General features: G+C 49.6%; 1 protein-coding gene across 1 annotated transcript; it reads left to right on the plus strand.

Moving 5' to 3' along the window:
- The first annotated feature begins 96 nt into the window (after positions 1-96).
- Positions 97-22,167, plus strand: ENOPH1 (enolase-phosphatase 1). The gene is made up of 6 exons (XM_066574258.1): positions 97-406; positions 10,658-10,759; positions 12,923-13,113; positions 17,990-18,122; positions 19,053-19,176; positions 21,958-22,167. The coding sequence occupies exons 1-6, from the start codon at positions 323-325 to the stop codon at positions 22,095-22,097; spliced, it is 774 nt and encodes a 257-aa protein (XP_066430355.1). The 5' UTR covers positions 97-322; the 3' UTR covers positions 22,098-22,167.
- Positions 22,168-22,406: the final 239 nt, after the last annotated feature.

The following is a 22,406-nucleotide window of genomic DNA, read 5'->3' on the forward strand; positions in this document are numbered from 1 at the left end:
GACGTCACGCAGCACGCTCGCTCGCTATTGGCTGCAGACAGACCGGTGGAACGCAAAGTGGCCGGAAGTGCTTCCAGCGGGGTGTTGCGCCACCTCGAGAAGGTAGACAATGAGGAAAAATGGCGCTGAGACCGTGTGTAAAAACACTGAGGCAGTACAGCCCGCCGGAGCTGCAGTAGTAACACCGCACTGACACGAATACCGCCCCCTACCGACCCGTCTAGGCAGTGTAGTAGATAGCAGCCCGCCGCTGATCACTATGGCGTCCCCTCCCCTCCTGCTGCGGCTTCCGCTCTGCGCACCGGCCAGTGTGTGAGGGAAGATGGAGCCGCTCCCCGTGCCCGCCTCCGTCACCGCTGTCCTGCTGGACATTGAGGGCACCACCACCCCCATCACCTTCGTGAAGGTAAGGCCCGTCCCCCCCTGCAGGCTGAGCACCACGTGCCCCTCCAGGGCCTGCCACCCACTGATGCCACCCCAGGACTGGCACCAGTAATGTATGGGGACGGCGGGGTCACCCACGGGAGGGGGTTGTATCATCTACCGGCCGGCAGATAGACATCCAGCACCAGAAGGAGGAGGAGTGGTTGTGCTGCAGCGGCGGCATGCAGTGCCATCTCAGGCAGATATACCGATGATGAGAGTTGTATCCAAGCTTGAGGTGGTACAACAGGGTACTAGGGCCTCCATGCCTGTCTGTATCACATCATGTATCCAAGCTAGAGGCGGTACAACTGGGTACTAGAGCCTCCATGCCACCCGTATCACATCTTGTATCCAAGCTAGAGGTGGTACAACAGGGTACTAGAGCCTCCATGCCCGCCTGTATCATATCTTGTATCCAAGCTAGAGGCGGTACAACAGGGTACTAGAGCCTCCATGCCCACCTATATCACATCTTGTATCCAAGCTAGAGGCGGTACAACAGGGTACTAGAGCCTCCATGCCCACCTGTATCACATCTTGTATCCAAGCTAGAGGCGGTACAACAGGATACTAGAGCCTCCATGCCCACCTGTATCACATCTTGTATCCAAGCTAGAGGCGGTACAACAGGATACTAGAGCCTCCATGCCCACCTGTATCACATCTTGTATCCAAGCTAGAGGCGGTATAACAGGGTACAAGAGCCTCCATGCCTGCCTGTATCACATCTTGTATCCAAGCTAGAGGCGATACAACAGGGTACTAGAGTCTCCATGCCCTGTATCACATCTTGTATCCAATATAGAGGCGGTACAACAGGGTACTAGAGCCTCCATGCCCGCCTGTAGCACATCCAGAATCTAAGCTAGAGGCGATACAACAGGGTGCTAGAGCCTCCATGCCCTGTATCACATCTTGTATCCAATATAGAGGCGGTACAACAGGGTACTGGATCCTCCATGCCCGCCTGTAGCACATCCAGAATCTAAGCTAGAGGCGATACAACAGGGTGCTAGAGCCTCCATGCCCGCCTGTATCACACCTTGTATCCAAGCTAGAGGCGGTACAACAGGGTACTAGAGCCTCCATGCCTGCTTGTATCCAAGCTAGAGGCGGTACAACAGGGTACTGGAGCCTCCATGCCCACCTATATCACATCTTGTATCCAAGTTAGAGGCGGTACAACAGGGTACTAGAGCCTCCATGCCCATCTGTATCACATCTTGCATCCATGTTAGAGGCGGTACAACAGGGTACTGGGGCCTCCATGCCCATCTGTATCACATCTTGTATCCAAGCTAGATGCAGTACAACAGGGTACTAGAGCCTCTGTGCCTACCTGTATCAGATCTTGTATCCAAGCTAGAGGCGGTACAACAGGGTACTAGAGCCTCCATGCCTGCTTGTATCCAAGCTAGAGGCGGTACAACAGGGTACTGGAGCCTCCATGCCCATCTGTATCACATCTTGCATCCATGTTAGAGGCGGTACAACAGGGTACTGGGGCCTCCATGCCCATCTGTATCAGATCTTGTATCCAAGCTAGATGCAGTACAACAAGGGACTAGAGCCTCCATGCCTGCCCAAATCACATCTTGTATCCACGCTAGAGGCGATACAACAGGGTACTGGAGCCTCCATGCCTGCCCGTATCACATCTTGTATCCAACCTAGAGGCGGTACAACAGGGTAATAGAGCCTCCATGCCCCCTGTATCACATCTTGCATCCAAGCTAGAGGCAGTACAACAGGGTACTAGAGCCTCCATGCCTGCCTGTATCACATCTTGTATCCAACCCAGAGGCGGTACAACAGGGTACTAGAGCCTCCATGCCCACCTGTATCACATCTTGTATCCAACCTAGAGGTGGTACAGCAGGGTACTAGAGCCTCCATGCCCGCCCGTATCACATCTTGTATCCAATATAGAGGCAGTGCAACAGGGTACTAGAGCCTCCATGCCCGCCTGTAGCACATCCAGTATCTAAGCTAGAGGCGGTACAACAGGGTACTAGAGCCTCCTTCCAGGGGTCCGGTTTTGCTCTGACATTGTAATCCCTTCCAGTTTCCTGCCGTTCCATCTTCTGTGTTGTGGATGGTTCTGTCTCCTCTGTATCACCGGACTGTGACTGCAGTAGCCGGACTAATCCTTGTGTGGGCGGGAGCTTCAGGAATGATTAATGCCTTCAGACCGGACCTGAAGGCTACCTGCCGCCTTGTCCCACCTCCACAACTACCCTAATAGAAGCAATCCTCATCCTGGACCTTCCTTCACCCGCCGCAGCAGTAAGCTCTTCATGGTAATGCCTCCCCCGGGCTCCTAGGAGGAACCGTCTGTCACACCGGACCCTGAGAGCCTCATTTACATACAGAGCTCAGTGCCATCCCCTCCATTGGACCCAGCGATCATCGGTGACCCCCAGCATGGCAGAGCTGCTGGATCTTAGTGAGCCCCTGACCAGCTCTGCCAGTGACTGCTGCCACTACTGGCAGATGTTTGCCCTGTACCTGGGGCTCCTATGGATGCGGCTCCTATGGATGCCCCAGCTACAGCGGAAAAGGGGGAAACAGAAGAAAAACACAAGGAATGTTCCCTAGACGTCTCCTATGACATCATGGGGGTAAGGGGGCAAAAAGTAAGGAAGAATTCTAGAATAAAATACACAAAAAAATAGAGAAAAACCCAACTGCTCCCTCCAACCGAAACCATCGCCAGAGCGGTCATATAATCCGAGAATATACAAACTATGTCAGAACACCCAATTCCTGTACTTGGCATAAATGTACTAATGCCCTGCGGGCAGAAGAAGTGCAGTAACATATGCCAATAGACGCTCAAAAGACGCATGCAATTGTGCTTATGGCGTGTGCAACCGGCATTAGACAGTGAGACCTGCCTCTGTGTAAGAGAACCAATGAATTGGTCGCCCCGTATGCCCCTAAATATTGGTGACAATCACTCGCCTCCCTGACCAGAACTACCTGGAAGATGGCCGCAGGGGGACGTAATAAAGGAGCTTCTGGGAGCAGCTGTAGGGTGCTCTTACATGGAATGATTCTCGCGATCCAACAAGAATTGGACCGCTTAGGCCACTCTCACACCAAGGAGACCCAGAAGGTTCTACAGACTTGGTAACAACTCATACATTGATTTGAAGGAATGCTGCCATCCAATAGGTGGCGCTGCAGAGGTATTGTTCCATCTTCCCTGTTTGCAGGTCTTAAGGAAAGATCTCCCATTCCTTTTACATTTCTTGTCACTGGACTAATTATTTACTGTTATGCTCATCCCTCCCTGGTATTTATCTAAGTGGTATTAATCTCAACATGGCTGTGCCCTCTTACCCTCTCTCTCTGGTATATATCTAGTGCCAAATAAGTTCACCCTGCTCGTGCCCTCCCATGTGATCATGTGTATTAATTAATTACGTCTTTAGATTTGTTCCATTATGCCTGATGAAGGACCCTGAGAGGTTGGAAAGCTCGCTGTAACATCATGTATTTTTGTCAGCCATTAAAAGGTATCACAGCTACAAGATGACTTGGTTTCTCGTTCCGTGTAAATGCATGCAGAAAACTGAACTGCGTATCGTTCCGTGTAAACCGTCCGTCGGCCACTTGTGAATGACTGCCTGCTTACTGTGAATGGAGCGGATGGAACAATCCCTGAGCCGCTCGTCTCCATTCATTGAGCGGTACTCATGTAAGAGCATAGAAGTGCTCCTCGCTGCGCCCAACAGGTCATCCCGTGTAAGAGCATAGAAGCGCTCCTCGCTGCGCCCAACAGGTCGTCCGGTGTAAGAGCATAGAAGCGCTCCTCGCTGCGCCCAACAGGTCGTCCGGTGTAAGAGCATAGAAGCGCTCCTCGCTGCGCCCAACAGGTCGTCCCGTGTAAGAGCATAGAAGCGCTCCTCGCTGCGCCCAACAGGTCGTCCCGTGTAAGAGCATAGAAGCGCTCCTCGCTGCACCCAACAGGTCGTCCCGTGTAAGAGCATAGAAGCGCTCCTCGCTGCGCCCAACGGGTCGTCCCGTGTAAGAGCATAGAAGCGCTCCTCGCTGCGCCCAACAGGTCGTCCCGTGTAAGAGCATAGAAGCGCTCCTCGCTGCGCCCAACAGGTCGTCCCGTGTAAGAGCATAGAAGCGCTCCTCGCTGCGCCCAACAGGTCGTCCCGTGTAAGAGCATAGAAGCGCTCCTCGCTGCGCCCAACAGGTCGTCCCGTGTAAGAGCATAGAAGCGCTCCTCGCTGCGCCCAACAGGTCGTCCCGTGTAAGAGCATAGAAGCGCTCCTCGCTGCGCCCAACAGGTCGTCCCGTGTAAGAGCATAGAAGCGCTCCTCGCTGCGCCCAACAGGTCGTCCCGTGTAAGAGCATAGAAGCGCTCCTCGCTGCGCCCAACAGGTCGTCCCGTGTAAGATCATAGAAGCGCTCCTCGCTGCGCCCAACAGGTCGTTCCGTGTAAGAGCATAGAAGCGCTCCTCGCTGCGCCCAACAGGTCGTCCCGTGTAAGATCATAGAAGCGCTCCTCGCTGCGCCCAACAGGTCGTCCCGTGTAAGAGCATAGAAGCGCTCCTCGCTGCGCCCAACAGGTCGTCCCGTGTAAGAGCATAGAAGCGCTCCTCGCTGCGCCCAACAGGTCTTCCCGTGTAAGAGCATAGAAGCGCTCCTCGCTGCGCCCAACAGGTCATCCCGTGTAAGAGCATAGAAGCGCTCCTCGCTGCGCCCAACAGGTCGTTCCGTGTAAGAGCATAGAAGCGCTCCTCGCTGCGCCCAACAGGTCGTCCCGTGTAAGAGCATAGAAGCGCTCCTCGCTGCGCCCAACAGGTCGTCCCGTGTAAGAGCATAGAAGCGCTCCTCGCTGCGCCCAACAGGTCGTCCCGTGTAAGAGCATAGAAGCGCTCCTCGCTGCGCCCAACAGGTCGTCCCGTGTAAGAGCATAGAAGCGCTCCTCGCTGCGCCCAGCAGGTCGTCCCGTGTAAGAGCATAGAAGCGCTCCTCGCTGCGCCCAACAGGTCGTCCCGTGTAAGAGCATAGAAGCGCTCCTCGCTGCGCCCAACAGGTCGTCCCGTGTAAGAGCATAGAAGCGCTCCTCGCTGCGCCCAACAGGTCGTCCCGTGTAAGAGCATAGAAGCGCTCCTCGCTGCGCCCAACAGGTCGTCCCGTGTAAGAGCATAGAAGCGCTCCTCGCTGCGCCCAACAGGTCGTCCCGTGTAAGAGCATAGAAGCGCTCCTCGCTGCGCCCAACAGGTCGTCCCGTGTAAGAGCATAGAAGCGCTCCTCGCTGCGCCCAACGGGTCGTCCCGTGTAAGAGCATAGAAGCGCTCCTCGCTGCGCCCAACGGGTCGTCCCGTGTAAGAGCATAGAAGCGCTCCTCGCTGCGCCCAACGGGTCGTCCCGTGTAAGAGCATAGAAGCGCTCCTCGCTGCGCCCAACAGGTCGTCCCGTGTAAGAGCATAGAAGCGCTCCTCGCTGCGCCCAACAGGTCGTCCCGTGTAAGAGCATAGAAGCGCTCCTCGCTGCGCCCAACAGGTCGTCCCGTGTAAGAGCATAGAAGCGCTCCTCGCTGCGCCCAACAGGTCGTCCCGTGTAAGAGCATAGAAGCGCTCCTCGCTGCGCCCAACAGGTCGTCCCGTGTAAGAGCATAGAAGCGCTCCTCGCTGCGCCCAACAGGTCGTCCCGTGTAAGATCATAGAAGCGCTCCTCGCTGCGCCCAACAGGTCGTTCCGTGTAAGAGCATAGAAGCGCTCCTCGCTGCGCCCAACAGGTCGTCCCGTGTAAGATCATAGAAGCGCTCCTCGCTGCGCCCAACAGGTCGTCCCGTGTAAGAGCATAGAAGCGCTCCTAGCTGCGCCCAACAGGTCGTCCCGTGTAAGAGCATAGAAGCGCTCCTCGCTGCGCCCAACAGGTCTTCCCGTGTAAGAGCATAGAAGCGCTCCTCGCTGCGCCCAACAGGTCATCCCGTGTAAGAGCATAGAAGCGCTCCTCGCTGCGCCCAACAGGTCGTTCCGTGTAAGAGCATAGAAGCGCTCCTCGCTGCGCCCAACAGGTCGTCCCGTGTAAGAGCATAGAAGCGCTCCTCGCTGCGCCCAACAGGTCGTCCCGTGTAAGAGCATAGAAGCGCTCCTCGCTGCGCCCAACAGGTCGTCCCGTGTAAGAGCATAGAAGCGCTCCTCGCTGCGCCCAACAGGTCGTCCCGTGTAAGAGCATAGAAGCGCTCCTCGCTGCGCCCAGCAGGTCGTCCCGTGTAAGAGCATAGAAGCGCTCCTCGCTGCGCCCAACAGGTCGTCCCGTGTAAGAGCATAGAAGCGCTCCTCGCTGCGCCCAACAGGTCGTCCCGTGTAAGAGCATAGAAGCGCTCCTCGCTGCGCCCAACAGGTCGTCCCGTGTAAGAGCATAGAAGCGCTCCTCGCTGCGCCCAACAGGTCGTCCCGTGTAAGAGCATAGAAGCGCTCCTCGCTGCGCCCAACAGGTCGTCCCGTGTAAGAGCATAGAAGCGCTCCTCGCTGCGCCCAACAGGTCGTCCCGTGTAAGAGCATAGAAGCGCTCCTCGCTGCGCCCAACAGGTCGTCCCGTGTAAGAGCATAGAAGCGCTCCTCGCTGCGCCCAACAGGTCGTCCCGTGTAAGAGCATAGAAGCGCTCCTCGCTGCGCCCAACAGGTCGTCCCGTGTAAGAGCATAGAAGCGCTCCTCGCTGCGCCCAACAGGTCGTCCCGTGTAAGAGCATAGAAGCGCTCCTCGCTGCGCCCAACAGGTCGTCCCGTGTAAGAGCATAGAAGCGCTCCTCGCTGCGCCCAACAGGTCGTCCCGTGTAAAAGGCCCCCTATTTCTTTAGTCTCCAGAAGTGGAGGAAGGCTTCTATGGAGATTCCCAGGAGTCTTGTCTAATTGCACCATCCTTGGCTCTAATTACAAGCCCTGCTAAGCTAATTGTTGCACTGCGGATGACGAGGCTGTCATTTACTGCCCCTGGGGATCTGTGTAGATGAGCCGTCACACCTTGTGTACAATAATGTGGCTCAGGCGGAGGTACAACTGAACGTTCGGGAGGATTCTGTGATCTTGTGACTCCGCAGTGAAGACAGAACAAAGTCAGGAGGTGCGGGCCCTCTGTACCCCCGGGCATCTAGAAGGGAAGCATGTGAAAGTTAGAATGGGGAATGTACTAAGCCTGGTGTTTACAAACATTTGCCTCGGGGTCTGTTGAGGCTGCTTTCACACTTCCGCTGGGGATTCCACTTTCTTGCTCTATTCAGGAAGCAGGAAAGGGGAATCTCTGCGGCGGAACGGTTCCGTCTCTGGACTGAACAGAACACCGCAAGAAATGAGTCCTTGCGCAACTATGTGTACGGAAAAATAAGTTATTGCGCGCAAAAGGCGGCGGCAGAAAGTAATTGAAAAAAATTAAATGTCTTTGAAAAAAAACTAAAGTACTACAGCAAAAAAAAACTACATAGGTTCGGTATCGTAGTAACCGTACCGACCCGTAGGATAAAGTTATCAGGTACTTCTGTCTAAAAGGGCCTTTGGTGACTCACCTCGCAGGGGCTGGCAGCAGCAGGTAGTGGCGGGCACGCTGATCACACTGATGTCTGCGGTGGGGATCTGTGCAGGACTTTGTAAGGAACTCGCATTTTATTTGTACCAGCAAATGCATAAAGGACGACTTGAAGTATTGATGAGCTGCGGGCCAGTCCGACCCACCCCGCCCTCCAACCAATGACGGCCTGTGCTGTGCATAGAGAGCGGCCAATCATTGGCCGGAGGGTGGGTGTGGCCAGGCTGCAGGTTATGCATATGCAGGACTACTTCTGTGTCTGGCTGCTACTAATTAAATGCAAGTTTCTCCAAAACTCCTGAACAGATCCCCAGAGCTGACCTATCACATGATGGGCACTACCTGATGGTGCTCTCAGAGAGGGCTGCTAACCATGGTGACAGACCCTAACCCTTAGTGTGGCGGCCAGTTGATAGATATGAAACTGGCAATCGCCACCTTGTAAAGATAATCAAAATAATCAGGTTTTGTCAGTAAAAATCTCTCCCGTAGTTATTAGCTTTGTATTTTGTGCGATCGCGCCGTATGTCAGCACTGTGATTATAGGAGGCGGTGCAGTGTACTGGAGGTGGGGAGTTTTCTCCTGTTTCATTTAACCTTAATTTTCCTGCTTGATTTTTAAATCAGAGGTTGCATGCTGGGTAATACGCCCGCACGAGCAGTGTCGGCCGCACGAGCAGTGTCGCCCGCACAAGCAGTGTCGCCCGCACGAGCAGTGTCCCCTGCACAAGCAGTGTCGGCCGCACGAGCAGTGTCGCACACAAGCCCTGTTCTAGTGCATCAAACATCACTACTACCCCAATAACTGGACTCAGAGAAGACCCCCAAAAGAAAAGGCAAAAAGGTCTTGAAGGGGTTAAATCCCCCTACTGTCCGCTGCAGTATTTATTTATTTTTTTTAAAGGGGCCTTTGTAAAATCAGTGTTTCCTGGGTCACATGTCGTGCCCGGGGCAGCTCACAGAACTTCATACATGTACCTCTGCAGTATATGTTCAGCGCACATCAACAAGTATACCAACCTGCGCACTCTTAAACACATGCGCACTTTTTACGTATCCGTTACATGTACAGACGGGTTTTCATAAGTTTGTGTCCATTTTTTTACATTACAGTGAAAAAGCAAGTTTTTTTTAAAGTGTCTCCTCAATAAAGTTTTGTAGCTAATTTTTTTTTTTTTTTTTTAAAGCTTTTGAGAACAAAAACCGCAGACGTTAAAACGTATGAAACGCGCAGCTTTATTTCCTTTTTGGCTGGTGAGCTTTCCTTGTGGGACAGAATAGCCCGGTACGCTACACTCGTCTAACCACAAAAAAAGTACGGCGGCGTAAGGAGGTCGGACGGCTGCACTTTTGGGGAATGTTTGACCAGTTTTAGTCCATGCCAGCGTCAGGAAATACATTTTTAATACGTCAAAAAAAAATATTGAAAAACTTAGAATGGTTGGCTCGCGGGATTTAAAACGCAGCATGCTGCGATTTGCTGCGACACTGCGGTAAGCGCTGTCAGCTCTCCCCAGCGGAGATCTGCCGCGGGACAACGCTATGCCCGTGGACAGGAGCCCTACCTGTGAATATTTTGTGTGCCTGGTCCAATGCATTGTGGGTACATACATGATACACCCCTAAGGGGCCTTTTACACGGCACTATAAATTGCAAGGAGCGTGCTAACAGCGGTGACGTAACCATCGTATGGCGTTCGCTTTTTAGTGCATTTAAGCTGGTTTCACGCAGGTGAGAAAATCACATAATTTTCCCGCAATGCGACAGCGCTACAGATCACATCCGCGTGAAGCCCCTGCTTTCCTACGGGTTCCTTCACAGTAGGGATGTTTTGTAGGCTGCTACATTGCGAAAAAATCCCGTGTTGCTGAATCTTGCCGCGATTTGCACGGTTTTGTAGCCCATGTTTCCCCTATGGAGTCTTCCTTTGTTTTTAGTGCGATGCAGCTTTTACAGGAGGAAAAGCCCTAAAATAAGCCCTGGCTGCATAAGAAGGAAAAATGCATCACCCAAGAGGCGCTGTCCGGGTCTGCCACACGTCTCCTCCTGTCCCCGGCAGACTTTTAAAAAAAAGCCACCTCCAGGAAGCGATGACTGTGATTGGCTGAGCCACAGCACTCAAGAACCAATCACAGCCAGTGCTTCCTGGAGGTGGGGTTTTTCAAACTCCTGACCAGGAAGCGCTGAGGGAAAACTACAAGCAAATCTGCCAGGGACCCGAGGAGATGTGCGGCGGAGCTGGACTTCGCCTTCCACCCCCCTCCCTCCGCAAATCTTGGCAAAAGAGCGCTACAAAGTGGCGTGACTCTGTAGCGACACCAAATTGTGATATCACACAGACCACCGATCTGATATCGCTGCCGACCATGGGAAAGAGGCCTTACACTGACCAGTAATTGCCTAGTTTTGGTCCTTCAGACATAACTGCGCTTCTCGGTGTCCCTCCTGCATTTCTTTCTACTCCTGTTTGCAGCAGCGGAGGGCGATGATTTTTAGGTCGTCATGAAGCATCCAGTCGGCAGTAATATAACGATGTATCGCTGATGGTTGGCGTGACGCACGCGGTCATACCTGTGGTTGTGCAGAACGCTCGCTAGTTAAAGGGCCGTCTTGGCAGAGGAGCCATGATGATCAGGCTGCTGGTGTGCGGTGAATAACTGCCTTGTTCTCTCCTCCTAGGACATCTTGTTCCCGTACATACAAGACCATGTTGAAGAATACCTGCAGAAGCACTGGCCTGAGGAGGAATGTCAGGAAGATGTCCGGCAGCTGCGATTACAGGTTGGACCCTGTTCTTTATATGGCTGCATACTAACCTTCCTAATGTAAAATGCAAACTAAGGCCATAGACCTCCGGGCCCTCCTACACGGGCATTTACACAGACGATCGCTCGTTTTGAGTGATCATTTTTGCATAGGTAATAACGGGCTAATCAGCCCTTTAGTACTTCATGTGCGTGTATTTAGAGAACAGCGGGTGGTCTGTTCTCTAAATACATCACTATTGTTTTCCAGCAGGACAGCAGCTGTTAAAGAATGTTATCAGGAGAACACAGCGTGCGGTCCGTCTTATCAGGGATGAGGATTTCATGCTGACCTAAAGTCAGCGATGGACGAAAAGGGCACGATGGGCGCACATTGACACGCAACGAATATCGCTCACAAGATGGCCTTCTTTGTGTGTAAAAGGGCCTTAAGTCGTTCAGATTCCAACATCCAGCGGGGATCTGAGCGATTATCGTTCAGTGTAAATGCATGGCCCAACTGAACCACCAACGAGAATTGGTTCACTCCTCATTCAGTTTCTGCATGCATGGATCACTTATGAATGACTGCCTGCTGACCGTGGAGGCGGGTGGGCCAAAATGATCCCCGCCCCTCCTCCATTCACAGCGATGATTGGTCGGTAGGACGGGCTATCAGGCATTTGGGGCGATAAGTCGTCCCGTGACAAGCGACCCTCAGGGGCCCCATATTACGTGATGCGGGATATGTTATAGGATGATATTCCTTGTAACAGTAATCAGTATCATGAGATGAAACTTGGGCCGACCGCACACAAACGGAATCCACGGCAGGCATCCGCACGGAGGATCAAAACATGCCATGGAAAAGCGCTTTTTACTGCACACTCGCAGAAACTAATTGCGATTTCCGCGGACGGAAGAAAAAATGTTCTATTTTGCTCCGGCTCTGCCCAGACGGCTTCCATTAGGCTGGGGTCACACAGGGCGGATTTGCCGCGGATTGCCGTTGCATATCCACACTGCGGCAAAACCGCTGCGTTTGCAGTGCAATGCAGCACAAATGAGATTTGCCAAAAAGCTGTTCTCACAGGACGGATTTGTTCCGCACAGCCGCAGTGCGGGAATGCAACTGCGGCGCGGTTTTAAAAGATGCAGCATGTTCATTCTACGGTCTTTTCCGCAGCGCTTTTTTGTCCATAGACCTCTATGGACGCAGCCGAATCTGCACCAAATACGCGGCAAAAAGTAAAAAAGCGCTTGCGGATTTTTCCGCACGAAAATCCGCAAGCCAAAATTAACCTTTGAAGCGGTTTTGCCGCAGAAGCAGTTCTTCTGCGGCAAAACCGCAACGGAAAGACCGCGGCAAATCCGTCCTGTGTGAACCCAGCCTTAAAGTCAGTGGAAGCCGTCCGACTGAAGTGACTTGCAAGCAACTTCCCGCTCCGTGTTTACGATAGTCCTGCAGACAATGTGAAGACAGGCGGGGGGCTGGAGGAGATCTCCGGCGCGCTTCGCCTCCATTCACCGAACGTCTAGCGCCCGTGTATGAAAGCATAGGAATGATAGGCGTTAGAGCGCCAAAGTAAAAACTACATTTTTCCCGTCTGCCCGCTTCTACAGACTCCATGCAGCGGTAAACGCCGGGGGCGCCCTCCCACTATTGATTTTCTTATTTTGCTTCTTAAATCCCTTCTGAACAGTCTTCATTAAAAGGTTCTCACTTTGCCGTTGTGGAGCCTTTTAGGCACCCATGTTGCCGCTCACACTTATTGCGCAAAATACGCACGCAAGAAAGATCGCAGCGTGTTCATATAACACACGCCAATACAGTACATGGCGATTGGCGGCATGTAGCAAGTACGCAATATTGTTGCGTGCCTTGCCCAGCGATTTGCCCTCATGTGAAGCCGCCCTTGCATTGTTGGCGCCTTCCGTAGAGGTGACTATTGAGCGGCCGCCGGACTCCTCTGGGGCTATTTTATTTCCTTCTTTCCCGTGTCTGACGTATGTTTTCCCCAATACCCGTTATGGTGCGGTAGTCTTACTGTCCCGTAGATGGCGCCCCGGATCCATTCACACCAGTGCCGCCTGTTAAATAGTCGCATTATTAATAGCCGCACCTTAATCATATCCACCTTGTAGAGGGTTTTATTTGGCCAATACGTTTAACCTACACACATTTGTTTCCGTTTGTAAGGCAGAAAAAGACAGCGGCGTGAAAGGATTTGTGCCCGTGCCCAGCAGCGCCAAACCCCCGGCTGAGATTATCAAGGGTGCGGTCGATAATGTTCTTTGGCAGATGTCGCTGGATAGGAAGACGACGGCTCTTAAACAGCTTCAAGGCCACATGTGGAGATCCGCGTACGCTACTGGCAAAGTGAAGGGAGAGTAAGTGTTCTGTATGCACACAGACATATGGTGCTTGTACACGCAGCCGTAACTCGCTCGCCCCCTATGTACGACGACTCGCTCGCTTTCACGTGACTGGTTACACACGTAGATAGTCGCTTACATTTCTCGCCGTTTCCCTCATTTCTCTATCATTATTAGTGTTAAGGCTGAACGATTATTTGCTCGGGTGGGCACGGATATGTGTGACCGAAGCCGTAAGTATGTCATTGGCTAAAGCGGGTTTTAACACCACCCACAAAGTGCGTTACGATTGGCTGTTAAAGCATGCAATGTATGTCATGATGTACGCCACAGGAGCGACATAAAGCCTCGAGGAATCCTTGGCTCTTCCATCTTTCACTACTTCTGCACAACAGAATGAGGATCGCTTCCTTGGATCGCCCGGAAGTATCGCCCACTTCTTCAAGGGAGAGTTTTCAACTATAAAGGTGAGTTTTCTGACTACTTCTGTTACTCCATAGACCCCAGTAGTATTACCTCCTCGTTAGGGCACATAGACATGAGGTAGCAAGCAAAGCCTCCTGCAGGCGGCAGCGCCACATGGCCTTTATCCTGGCATTTGTAATGGCAGATGGAGAGCCACGTGGCACTGGCGGCTGCCACACATTTCTAGTTGCTACTTCAGGGATTTTGTCTATGTCAGCCGCAAAGGATCGCACTCCATTTGGTCATTGCGGTCCTTGATAGTCCCACTTTTATTAACTGAAGAAAGCGAAGTATCCTTCGAAGTTGTGAGCAAGAATGTCTGGGTAGTGGCACGTGGCTCGGACTAGCATTGGTCATCCTGAATGATTCCTGATGTAGTGGAGAGCCGAGTGGTGCTCATGCCTACAAGACCTCTGTGTTTGCTCTTCCGAGGGTTGCTCTGAGTGCTGCTACAAGGGATGATAGACTGGATGATTAGACTCTATAAGGGCTCGTTCACATCAGCGTTAGGAGACTCTGTTTTCTCACTCCGTTCGGGGGAAGGAAAACTGCGCCCTCTGGCTGAACAGCTCCGTCTTATGACAGAACTGAATTCCGGACGAGAAGTCTGGCGTTTTGCTGGAGTCTTCGGGATGGAATAGCGCCGCTATTTCTTCCTGCTTTCTTGCATAAATCAGCTATAGAGGTTTCGAACGGACCCTCCAACGCTGATGGGGACGACCCCTAATGAGTGTGCGTTGGGTGGGAATGTAGGATTTCACACCGATATCTTGTAGGTCTGAGATACATCAGTGTTTCACAAGTGTTCAGTTTTCTTGTTTTGCTTCCATAAGGGGTCATGGAGCATGAAGAGTTCCTCAAGGGTTTCCTTGAAGTCTATTCCTCTTTCCCTTGCTTGTAGAAGAAGGTAAGCAGCCCGGAGTGCAGCAATCGGTTGGAGAAGGCAGAAGCTTTATAAGAGGTCGAGCAGAAATATTTCCCTGCTCAGAACACGGATGTCAAATATGTCAAGGCAAAAAGTCAAAACCTGCGGACTGTTTCTAAGAAAGAACCGAAGAAGGTGGAGAAGCCAAAGATGTGGGGCCCGGTGTGGGCGACGTTTACACCCCAAGACTGCTACTACCGCCTCCTGGCTTTCTCCAAGGACAGGGAGGTCTCACGTTCCTCACAATGTGTTCTGAAGATGTCACAGCGGAGCCCAGTAGTGACCAACCCCCCTGGACAGCCCAAGTACATGACTAGCCTCACCTCGGAGGGCACACTAGTATTATCCTTCCATAAGGGATTTATTTATTAGTCTTTTCCATTATTTTCCACAGATCACAATGATGGGGAGAGAAATCGTCAAAACCCCTGAACGGCCCCCAGATACAGACGGCCACAGCAATCCCTTCCTCCGTGTTACCCCTACCCCCCCTGAAAGAGTCGGGGAAGCTACACGGAGACGGAATGAGTTATTGCAAACGGCCAAACTACTTGAAAACCCACCGATGCGTTTGGGCACGTCGGACAGAACATTGCTTCCAAAATGAGACGCATAACAGAGCGCCAGAAGATTCATTATGGGAGGGTTTTGATAGACCCATCTGCTGAGGGACTACATGGGGAACTTGATGAAGGCCGTTGTATTGCAAATCGGAGGCAGCTTGCACAGCTGTGTATATTATGGGCCAAAGGCCAAGTATGACTTCTAGCCCACAACAACTGCAACCACTGCTTCCACTCGTGCACAGAACAAGACCCTGCATACAGCTACCACATGCCGACATAGTGAAGTACTACTTGCTTAAAGAGAATGACAGGTTCCCTTTAACCCTTTGCAATCCAATTTTGGATTCGGGGTTTCCTAAGGGGTTTTCTCTTTCTGGCGTTATACAATAGCGCCATCTGCTGGCTAGAGCCAGTACTGCAGTATGGGACATGCTGGAGAGGCCCCTGACAACAGAGCGGCCAGTAAGAATACCCTGCCGGACGTCTTCCGACATCGGAGCTGTACAGCCTTCAGTCAGAATGTCTTTAGACGTCAGACAGTGGATTGAAAGAGGTTAACCCCTTAATGCCACAGGAGTTAGAGTCTTGGCATGGTGGTACTTACCTCAACAATACATTTACATCCATGTAGATGGCACGAACTCAGAAATGAGCCCACGCCATACCAGAACAGGAGCCGGCTGTGACTGATGGCAACAGAGGGGATTGGTGAGAGCACTGACCCCTGCTGGTAACGTCTTACATGCCGTGTTCAATGCAGATCATAAGAAAGGTAAAAATAAGTAATAATGAAAATTAATGTTTTCTCTCTCTAAAAAAGTGGAGTGCTCTGAATATGCCTCAGTGGGTTTAAGGCAATTTTTTTTGTGCGTTATGGTCAGTTTTGGTCTGCAGGAAAGTTTATATGCTTCTAAAAGAAAGATTAAAGTTTTTAGTGTTTTTATTCATTTTTCCAATTTTTCACAACGCTCAGATAAGGTTGTATATTTATGTCGCTAGTACACAAAACACAATTACCAAGAAACCTCCCGCTATAATGCAGGTTGCATGAATGGAATTCCACATTTCATTTACTGCCAGATGCTCGTTAATCTCTTCTCCATGATTTGCACTTTCTCACCACCTGGTGGTCATATTTGGAACTGTCATTTTTCTAAATGTTTCCGAATATTAGTGTTTTTTACTCTATATGATTTTTATTGTAATCTAAGCGTGGTTTCACATCTCCGCTGGAGCCTCCGGTCAGAGGTTTCGGCACAAAACAACGGAAAACAAAGCGCTGCATGCTAAAAGACGGGCAGCTTAGCTGAAAGTGAGCCAACCCTATTTTAATCAATGGGGTCCATCCGGCGCTGTTCAGTTCCGTCCTGAGACGGAGCCGTTCCACAACGGGGATTCCCCTCTCCTGTTCCCTGAAGGGAGCAAGAAAGCTGAACCCCCAACGCAGATGTGAAACCCTCCAATCTAGTTCTAGTAGTTTCCAGTGGACTGTCGGACTTAGGCGAGAGGATGACTTGTACTGGGTTGGTATCTGGTGTTGTAGTAATAATAATATAAATGTGTTTCCTAAATCAACCTATGCAAACGTATATATATCTATCCACCTTCATAGAAAACAGCTAGCAGTGAAATGGTTAACTGGTTCAATACTGTGTGTGTGTGTTGCATTCTTGTGCAGTATCGCCAACAAACTCCTACACGCAGTTTCTCAGGACTTAACAAGGTCTACAGATGTGTTTCTTATGAGAAACACCTGTGATGCCCACTGGTCATAAGGGGGGGGGGGAGGCTGCTCCTCATCTCCTCTCTTGGATTCCTTGCTCTAGATTGGAATATTAATAAAGTCTATGCTACTTGTGTATATAGGAATTACATGTTCAGATAGCGACATACATCTGGGATGCAAACATATGTTAATCATCAGCGTCATTACATACTAGGCCAATCATGAGTTGTTATGATGTTGGGAGGGGTATGCATGTAATTGGTGCGTCATATTCAGCATAACTGTATTGTACTTCTTTTCAATAAACCAGAAGGGTATGGGGGCTGATGAAGAGCATCAGTGAGTTAAGATACATATATTCATGCATGAAGCTTCTCATTATAATCAATCTGGAGCAGACCAGTGAAATCTTCTGGAATAGGATTTATTCCCATAACACTGGCAAGTAGGTTGAAGAGTGAAGGTTGATATTTGCTGTTAGACATACAGAAGAATTATAATGCATGCTATTCTACATGTTACTCTTGTTTTCTGTACTTTTTACCTTGTACTTTCATGTCGGCGGTGTTGGGTTTAAACTTTCTTTATGTTCTGGTCCGACCCGCTCTATGTGATGCTATACTGCCATTTGGCTTTTAGATATATCTTAGAGACGTGTCTATTCTTTTGTACTGTAGTTTTATGTCCCCCATGCCTTTCTTCAATGTACTTTATTATCATCATTATTATTATTATCGTTAATTATAGAAACTTTTTCCTTTCGATGGTTTTTATTTGATTCTGCAACTTTAATTTTACATTCTTGATTTGTTGCCTCATTTTGTATTATTTTGTAATCCTTTTTTCTTTTGCTCCAACCGTTTGTTCTTCACCCATCATTGTCTGTTTACTGTGTAATCCAGCTGAACCGATGAAGGGGTCTCGCCCCAAAATGCATATTTTAATGCTGGCTGTCTCTATCACCATATATAGGAGAAGTTGATTGTTCTGGTACTTTCATTGCTCCTGGAGCGCTAAGACACCAGTTTTTCGTCTCTCCGTTCACCCACGCCCCATCATGTGGAGTATTATCTGGTCCGCAGCACCTCCATAATATCTAACAACCCCTTAGCTTTAGGCCACTCCCACCACACTGGTTTTGCTCCGCCCATTTTTCTATTCTGCATCTACATTGTAAATCTTTGCCTGTTGTCTTTGGTTTGATCCTAGGGTATACGATGATGTGGTACCAGCTCTGAAAAAATGGAAAGAAGCCAACCTGAAGCTCTATATATTTTCTTCCGGAAGCGTTGAAGCACAAAAACTCTTATTTGGTTACTCAATTGAAGGCGACCTGCTTGAGGTACATAGAATACCATGGATTTAGCCTGTAAAACCGCTGACAATCACAAGATCCTTGAGTGGTAACATTATAAGCTTGTCAGTATGGGTCGTCCTAGCATTGATATTACAAGAAGGGGGGTCTTCAGTTCGGCGTAATTAATCTTAGGCTGTGAGCCAATATCACAAGCACCCGGTGATTACGCCAGTCGCTGTGAAACCCGGAAAAATGTGAGCAAGTGAAAAAAATAGCTTTAGGGCTGTCTCCTTTGAACGTACGGTCAGTGCGTATTACGTGCGAAGCTTCTGCACCTGTAATACGCAGCACCAATCTCCCATACACTCCTATGTTGCCTCTCACTTGAGTCGCAGAAAATAGGCATGCATGCACGCCAAAATAGTACATGGGGATTGGCGGCACACAGGGCCCTATATAACACTTTCACATATTAAAAGCAAGCTGGGTACTCATTTTACCGACCTCGGAAGGATGGATGGATGGCTGAGTCAACCTTGAGCCGGCTACCTGAATCATGCGGGGATTGAACTCACAACCTTCAGGTCGTGAGCGAGAGCTTAGGACTGCATACTGCTGCCTTAACACGCTGTGCCACACATTCTCCTTGGGGACAGGGAAGTGAGATACGGGGAACTTTTAACCCCTTGACGCTCCAGTGCCACGCAATGTCTTTTAAGATCCCATTGAAAACAAATAGGTGAGGCGCTCCAAAAGATAGAACATGCTGGGATCTCTGCAAGCAAACAATCGCTCGTGCGAATACATCCATTCAAAAGTTCATGTTCGTGCGTCTCGCAGTGCACAAACCTCGCCCCAGAGTCTCGCCCGTGAGTCTCGCCCGTGTGAATGGATACATTTTCTCACAACCGAATTCTTCTGTTTACCCACCTGACCATTTACGGCTGTCTGCAGTTAATCGCATATTTTTTTCAGTTGCTTCATGGCCATTTTGATACTTCTGTCGGATCTAAAGTGGAAAGTGCGAGCTATAGAAGGATTGCCGAGCAAATCGGGTGCTCCGCCGAGAATATCCTGTTCCTCACTGACATCACTAACGGTAAGTATTGCCGCTGGTGGTCTGCCTGTTAGGATGCCCTCCGTGTCGCAGTTCGTTTATTATGTAGGTATGGATTAAAAAAAGGAGCGGGAAAAAGTGATGACTGATTTTCTATTGTCATGCCATGCACATTAGTAAGTGGAAGAGCGCCCTTTTGTCACTGTGACACGTTACATACCCTGTTTTCCTGAAAATAAGACATACCCTGAAAATAAGACATAGCACGATTTTCCAGAATTTTTGAGGATGCAAAATGATTTTTCAGGCTTTTTGAGGATGCTTGAAATATAAGCCCTACTCTAAAATTAAGCCCTGCTAACAGTTAATTCAAAAAGTCAATTTAAATAGTGTCTAGGCAGCTATACATGTAAAAAAAAGTTAAACCTTTTTGAACAAAAATGAATATAAGACACTGTCTTATTTTCGGGGAAACACGGTATGTCATCCCACGAACTTTAAGGGTTTTGTCATTATAACAAAACCCCATCCACCCGCTGGGCCTGGCCTAAAATTTAAAAAAGAGTGTACACCTGCTCACTCCTCTGGAGCCCCAGTACAAAGATTAGAGTCAGCGGCATCACCAGCAACGTCTCTGTAGGTTACCCTACGGAAGTCAGGTTTCCGCTGCGGCCAATCAAAGGCTGCAGCGTCACCATACATACCGTGTTTCCCCAAAAATAAGACACTGCCTTATATTAATTTTTTGCCCCAAAAGAGGCACAGTGTCTTATTTTCGGGGGGTGTCCTATAATCACCTAGCCTGCAGTGTCTGGGTCCATCGTGTTGGTTACCGCCGCTGCGGCAGGTTTCAGTGTCCTCTGCGCTGACATATCACTCTCTTTCTGTTGAATACCCCGCCTCTCTCTTTTGTAGAGCGTGTTCGCACATCACTGATTTACTGCAGATTTTCGTGCAGATCTGCAAAAGATTTCACAATTGAGTTCAAATTGATGGGGGGGAATCGCCTGCAGATCTGAAACACAATGCACAGCGAATCCCAGCGATGTGTGAACGCACCCTCACTGCCCGATGGCCCTTGTAGACAGAGAATCTCATAACTCTCATCTGCCTTTGTGGACGAACTCGTGACGCCATTACCGGCTCGTCTGCGCTCGGCACATTCCTATGTGAACAGTCGGTGTTTAAATTGCCTGATTAGTGAACGAGCCGGCTGAAACTGTGAACGGCGATCGAGAACCGCGCCATTCTGGTTGGACTTTCAATCGTTGGCTCATGTTTAAACCGAACAATTATCGTTTAGTTTCGCTCATTTGAACGATTTTCTGAATGATAGACGTTCGGTCTGAATGCAGCATTTAGATACTTTGTGCGCCGGGCAACAACAGTTCAGATCGTCGCTGAAGCGTACAAGTCACAGTTGTTTGAAGGCTTCTTATTCATTAGTCGTTTGTGGCATTATCGTTTGTAGGGGAAATCTGCATAGAAATTCGTTAGCAAGTCCTTCCAATACAGAAAATTGCTACTTTACACTGGACAACTTTTGATCAACCAATGATTGCTTTTAACCCCTTCCTGCTATAGGACATACAGTTACGTCCTGCGGGGTCGGGGTATTTTTGCAGAGAGATCGCGGGGCGACCTCTCTTCATACAGCGCAGGCTGTTTATTACAGCTGACACTCGCCAGCAATAGCTGCAATCAGCCGTGCGGCTGATCGGCACTATTGACCCTTTAAATGCTGCTGTCAATTCTGACAGCAGCATTTAAATCCCCCGAATGATGTTTGGGGGTTCCGTATGCCCCCCTCCCCTTCCCTCCACCCCCTGCAGTGAGATTGCAGGGAGCTGTGCGGGGGTCATGGCGGCCGGGGGGCTTCTGAATGGCCCCAGGGCTGTCTTAGCAGACTGCCTATCAAGCCGTCCCCGTGAGGTGGCTTGATAGACTACCTCTCCGATCGCAGTATAATGTAATGCTATGGCATTGCATCATACTGCAGGAGCGATCAAAGCATCGCAAGCTGTTGTGCCCTGTAGAGACTGAAAAAAAAAGTAAAAATCAGAACAATAAAGTTTTACTAAATATTAAAAAAAAAAAAAAAAAGTACTAAAAGTTAGAAAAACCTTTTGCCATATTTATAATAAAATAAATAATACAATAAAGGAATATAAATAATAAAAAAAATACATATTGGGTATCGCTGCGTCCGTAAAAGTCCATTTACGCATTATTTACCCCAATAAAAAGCGATCAAAGAGTCACATGTATTCACAAACTACAGGACGTACCGTAAAAAATGAGCCCTTGCACGACTATGTTGACAGAAAAATAAAAAGGCGATTGCGCCCAGAAGATGGCGGCAAAAAATAATAAAAAAAAAATAAAATGTCTTAAAAAAATACAAGCAGTACAGAAAAAAAAATATATATGTTTGGTCTCGTAGTAATCGTACCGGCCCGTAGAATAAAGTCATCACGTAATTTTTGTTGCAGTTTGTGCGCCGTAGAAACAAGACGCACTAAAAGATGGCGGAATGTCGTCGTTTTTTTTTTATTTATTTCACTCCACTTCAGTACATTATATGGTACATTAAATAGCACCACTGACCGATACAAGAAGCCCTCATACAGCTGCGTCGACGGATAAATAAAAGAGTTACGATTTTTTAAAAGGGGGGGGGGAAGAAAAAACAAAAATGGAAAAATCAAATAGGGCGGCGTCATTAAGGGGTTAATATCGGGTATCTGTAAGTTATTGGAGATAACACTGTAATATATACTTCCAAGAATAGTGATTTGTTGTCCGTTTTCCTTGCCTACACAGAGGCCGAGGCAGCGAGGGAGGCCGGCGTCCATGTGGCCATAGCGGTAAGGCCTGGCAACGCCGCACTGACGGATGAAGAGAAGTCCAAGTACCATCTTATATCCTCATTTCATCAGCTTAGACTGCCCTCCACACCCTGATCCACGGACGCCCCAGACATCATCGTTAGGGCTTCCCTACTGGAATTCTAGAAATAAACTAGTAACCCTGCCTGATCTTTCACTGATTATTCATCTATTAGGCTCTGCATACCTTGTCTACATGCCTGTAGGTCACTAGGTAGGTCGTTCCTGTGGGGCCTTGTCTGCGCCTTTTGTTAAATAACCTACATAGAAACATGTCTTCGGCCCTAATAATCCAAACTCCACGCACCATCTTGTACAGTTGTAGGAAATCCTTCCATTAAAGGGGTTCTATTAGCAAAAAAAAATTCAATACTCCCCTGTACC

Source organism: Eleutherodactylus coqui, chromosome 7, assembly GCF_035609145.1.
Source record: "Eleutherodactylus coqui strain aEleCoq1 chromosome 7, aEleCoq1.hap1, whole genome shotgun sequence".
In the NCBI taxonomy this organism is placed as follows: Eukaryota; Metazoa; Chordata; class Amphibia; order Anura; family Eleutherodactylidae; genus Eleutherodactylus; species Eleutherodactylus coqui.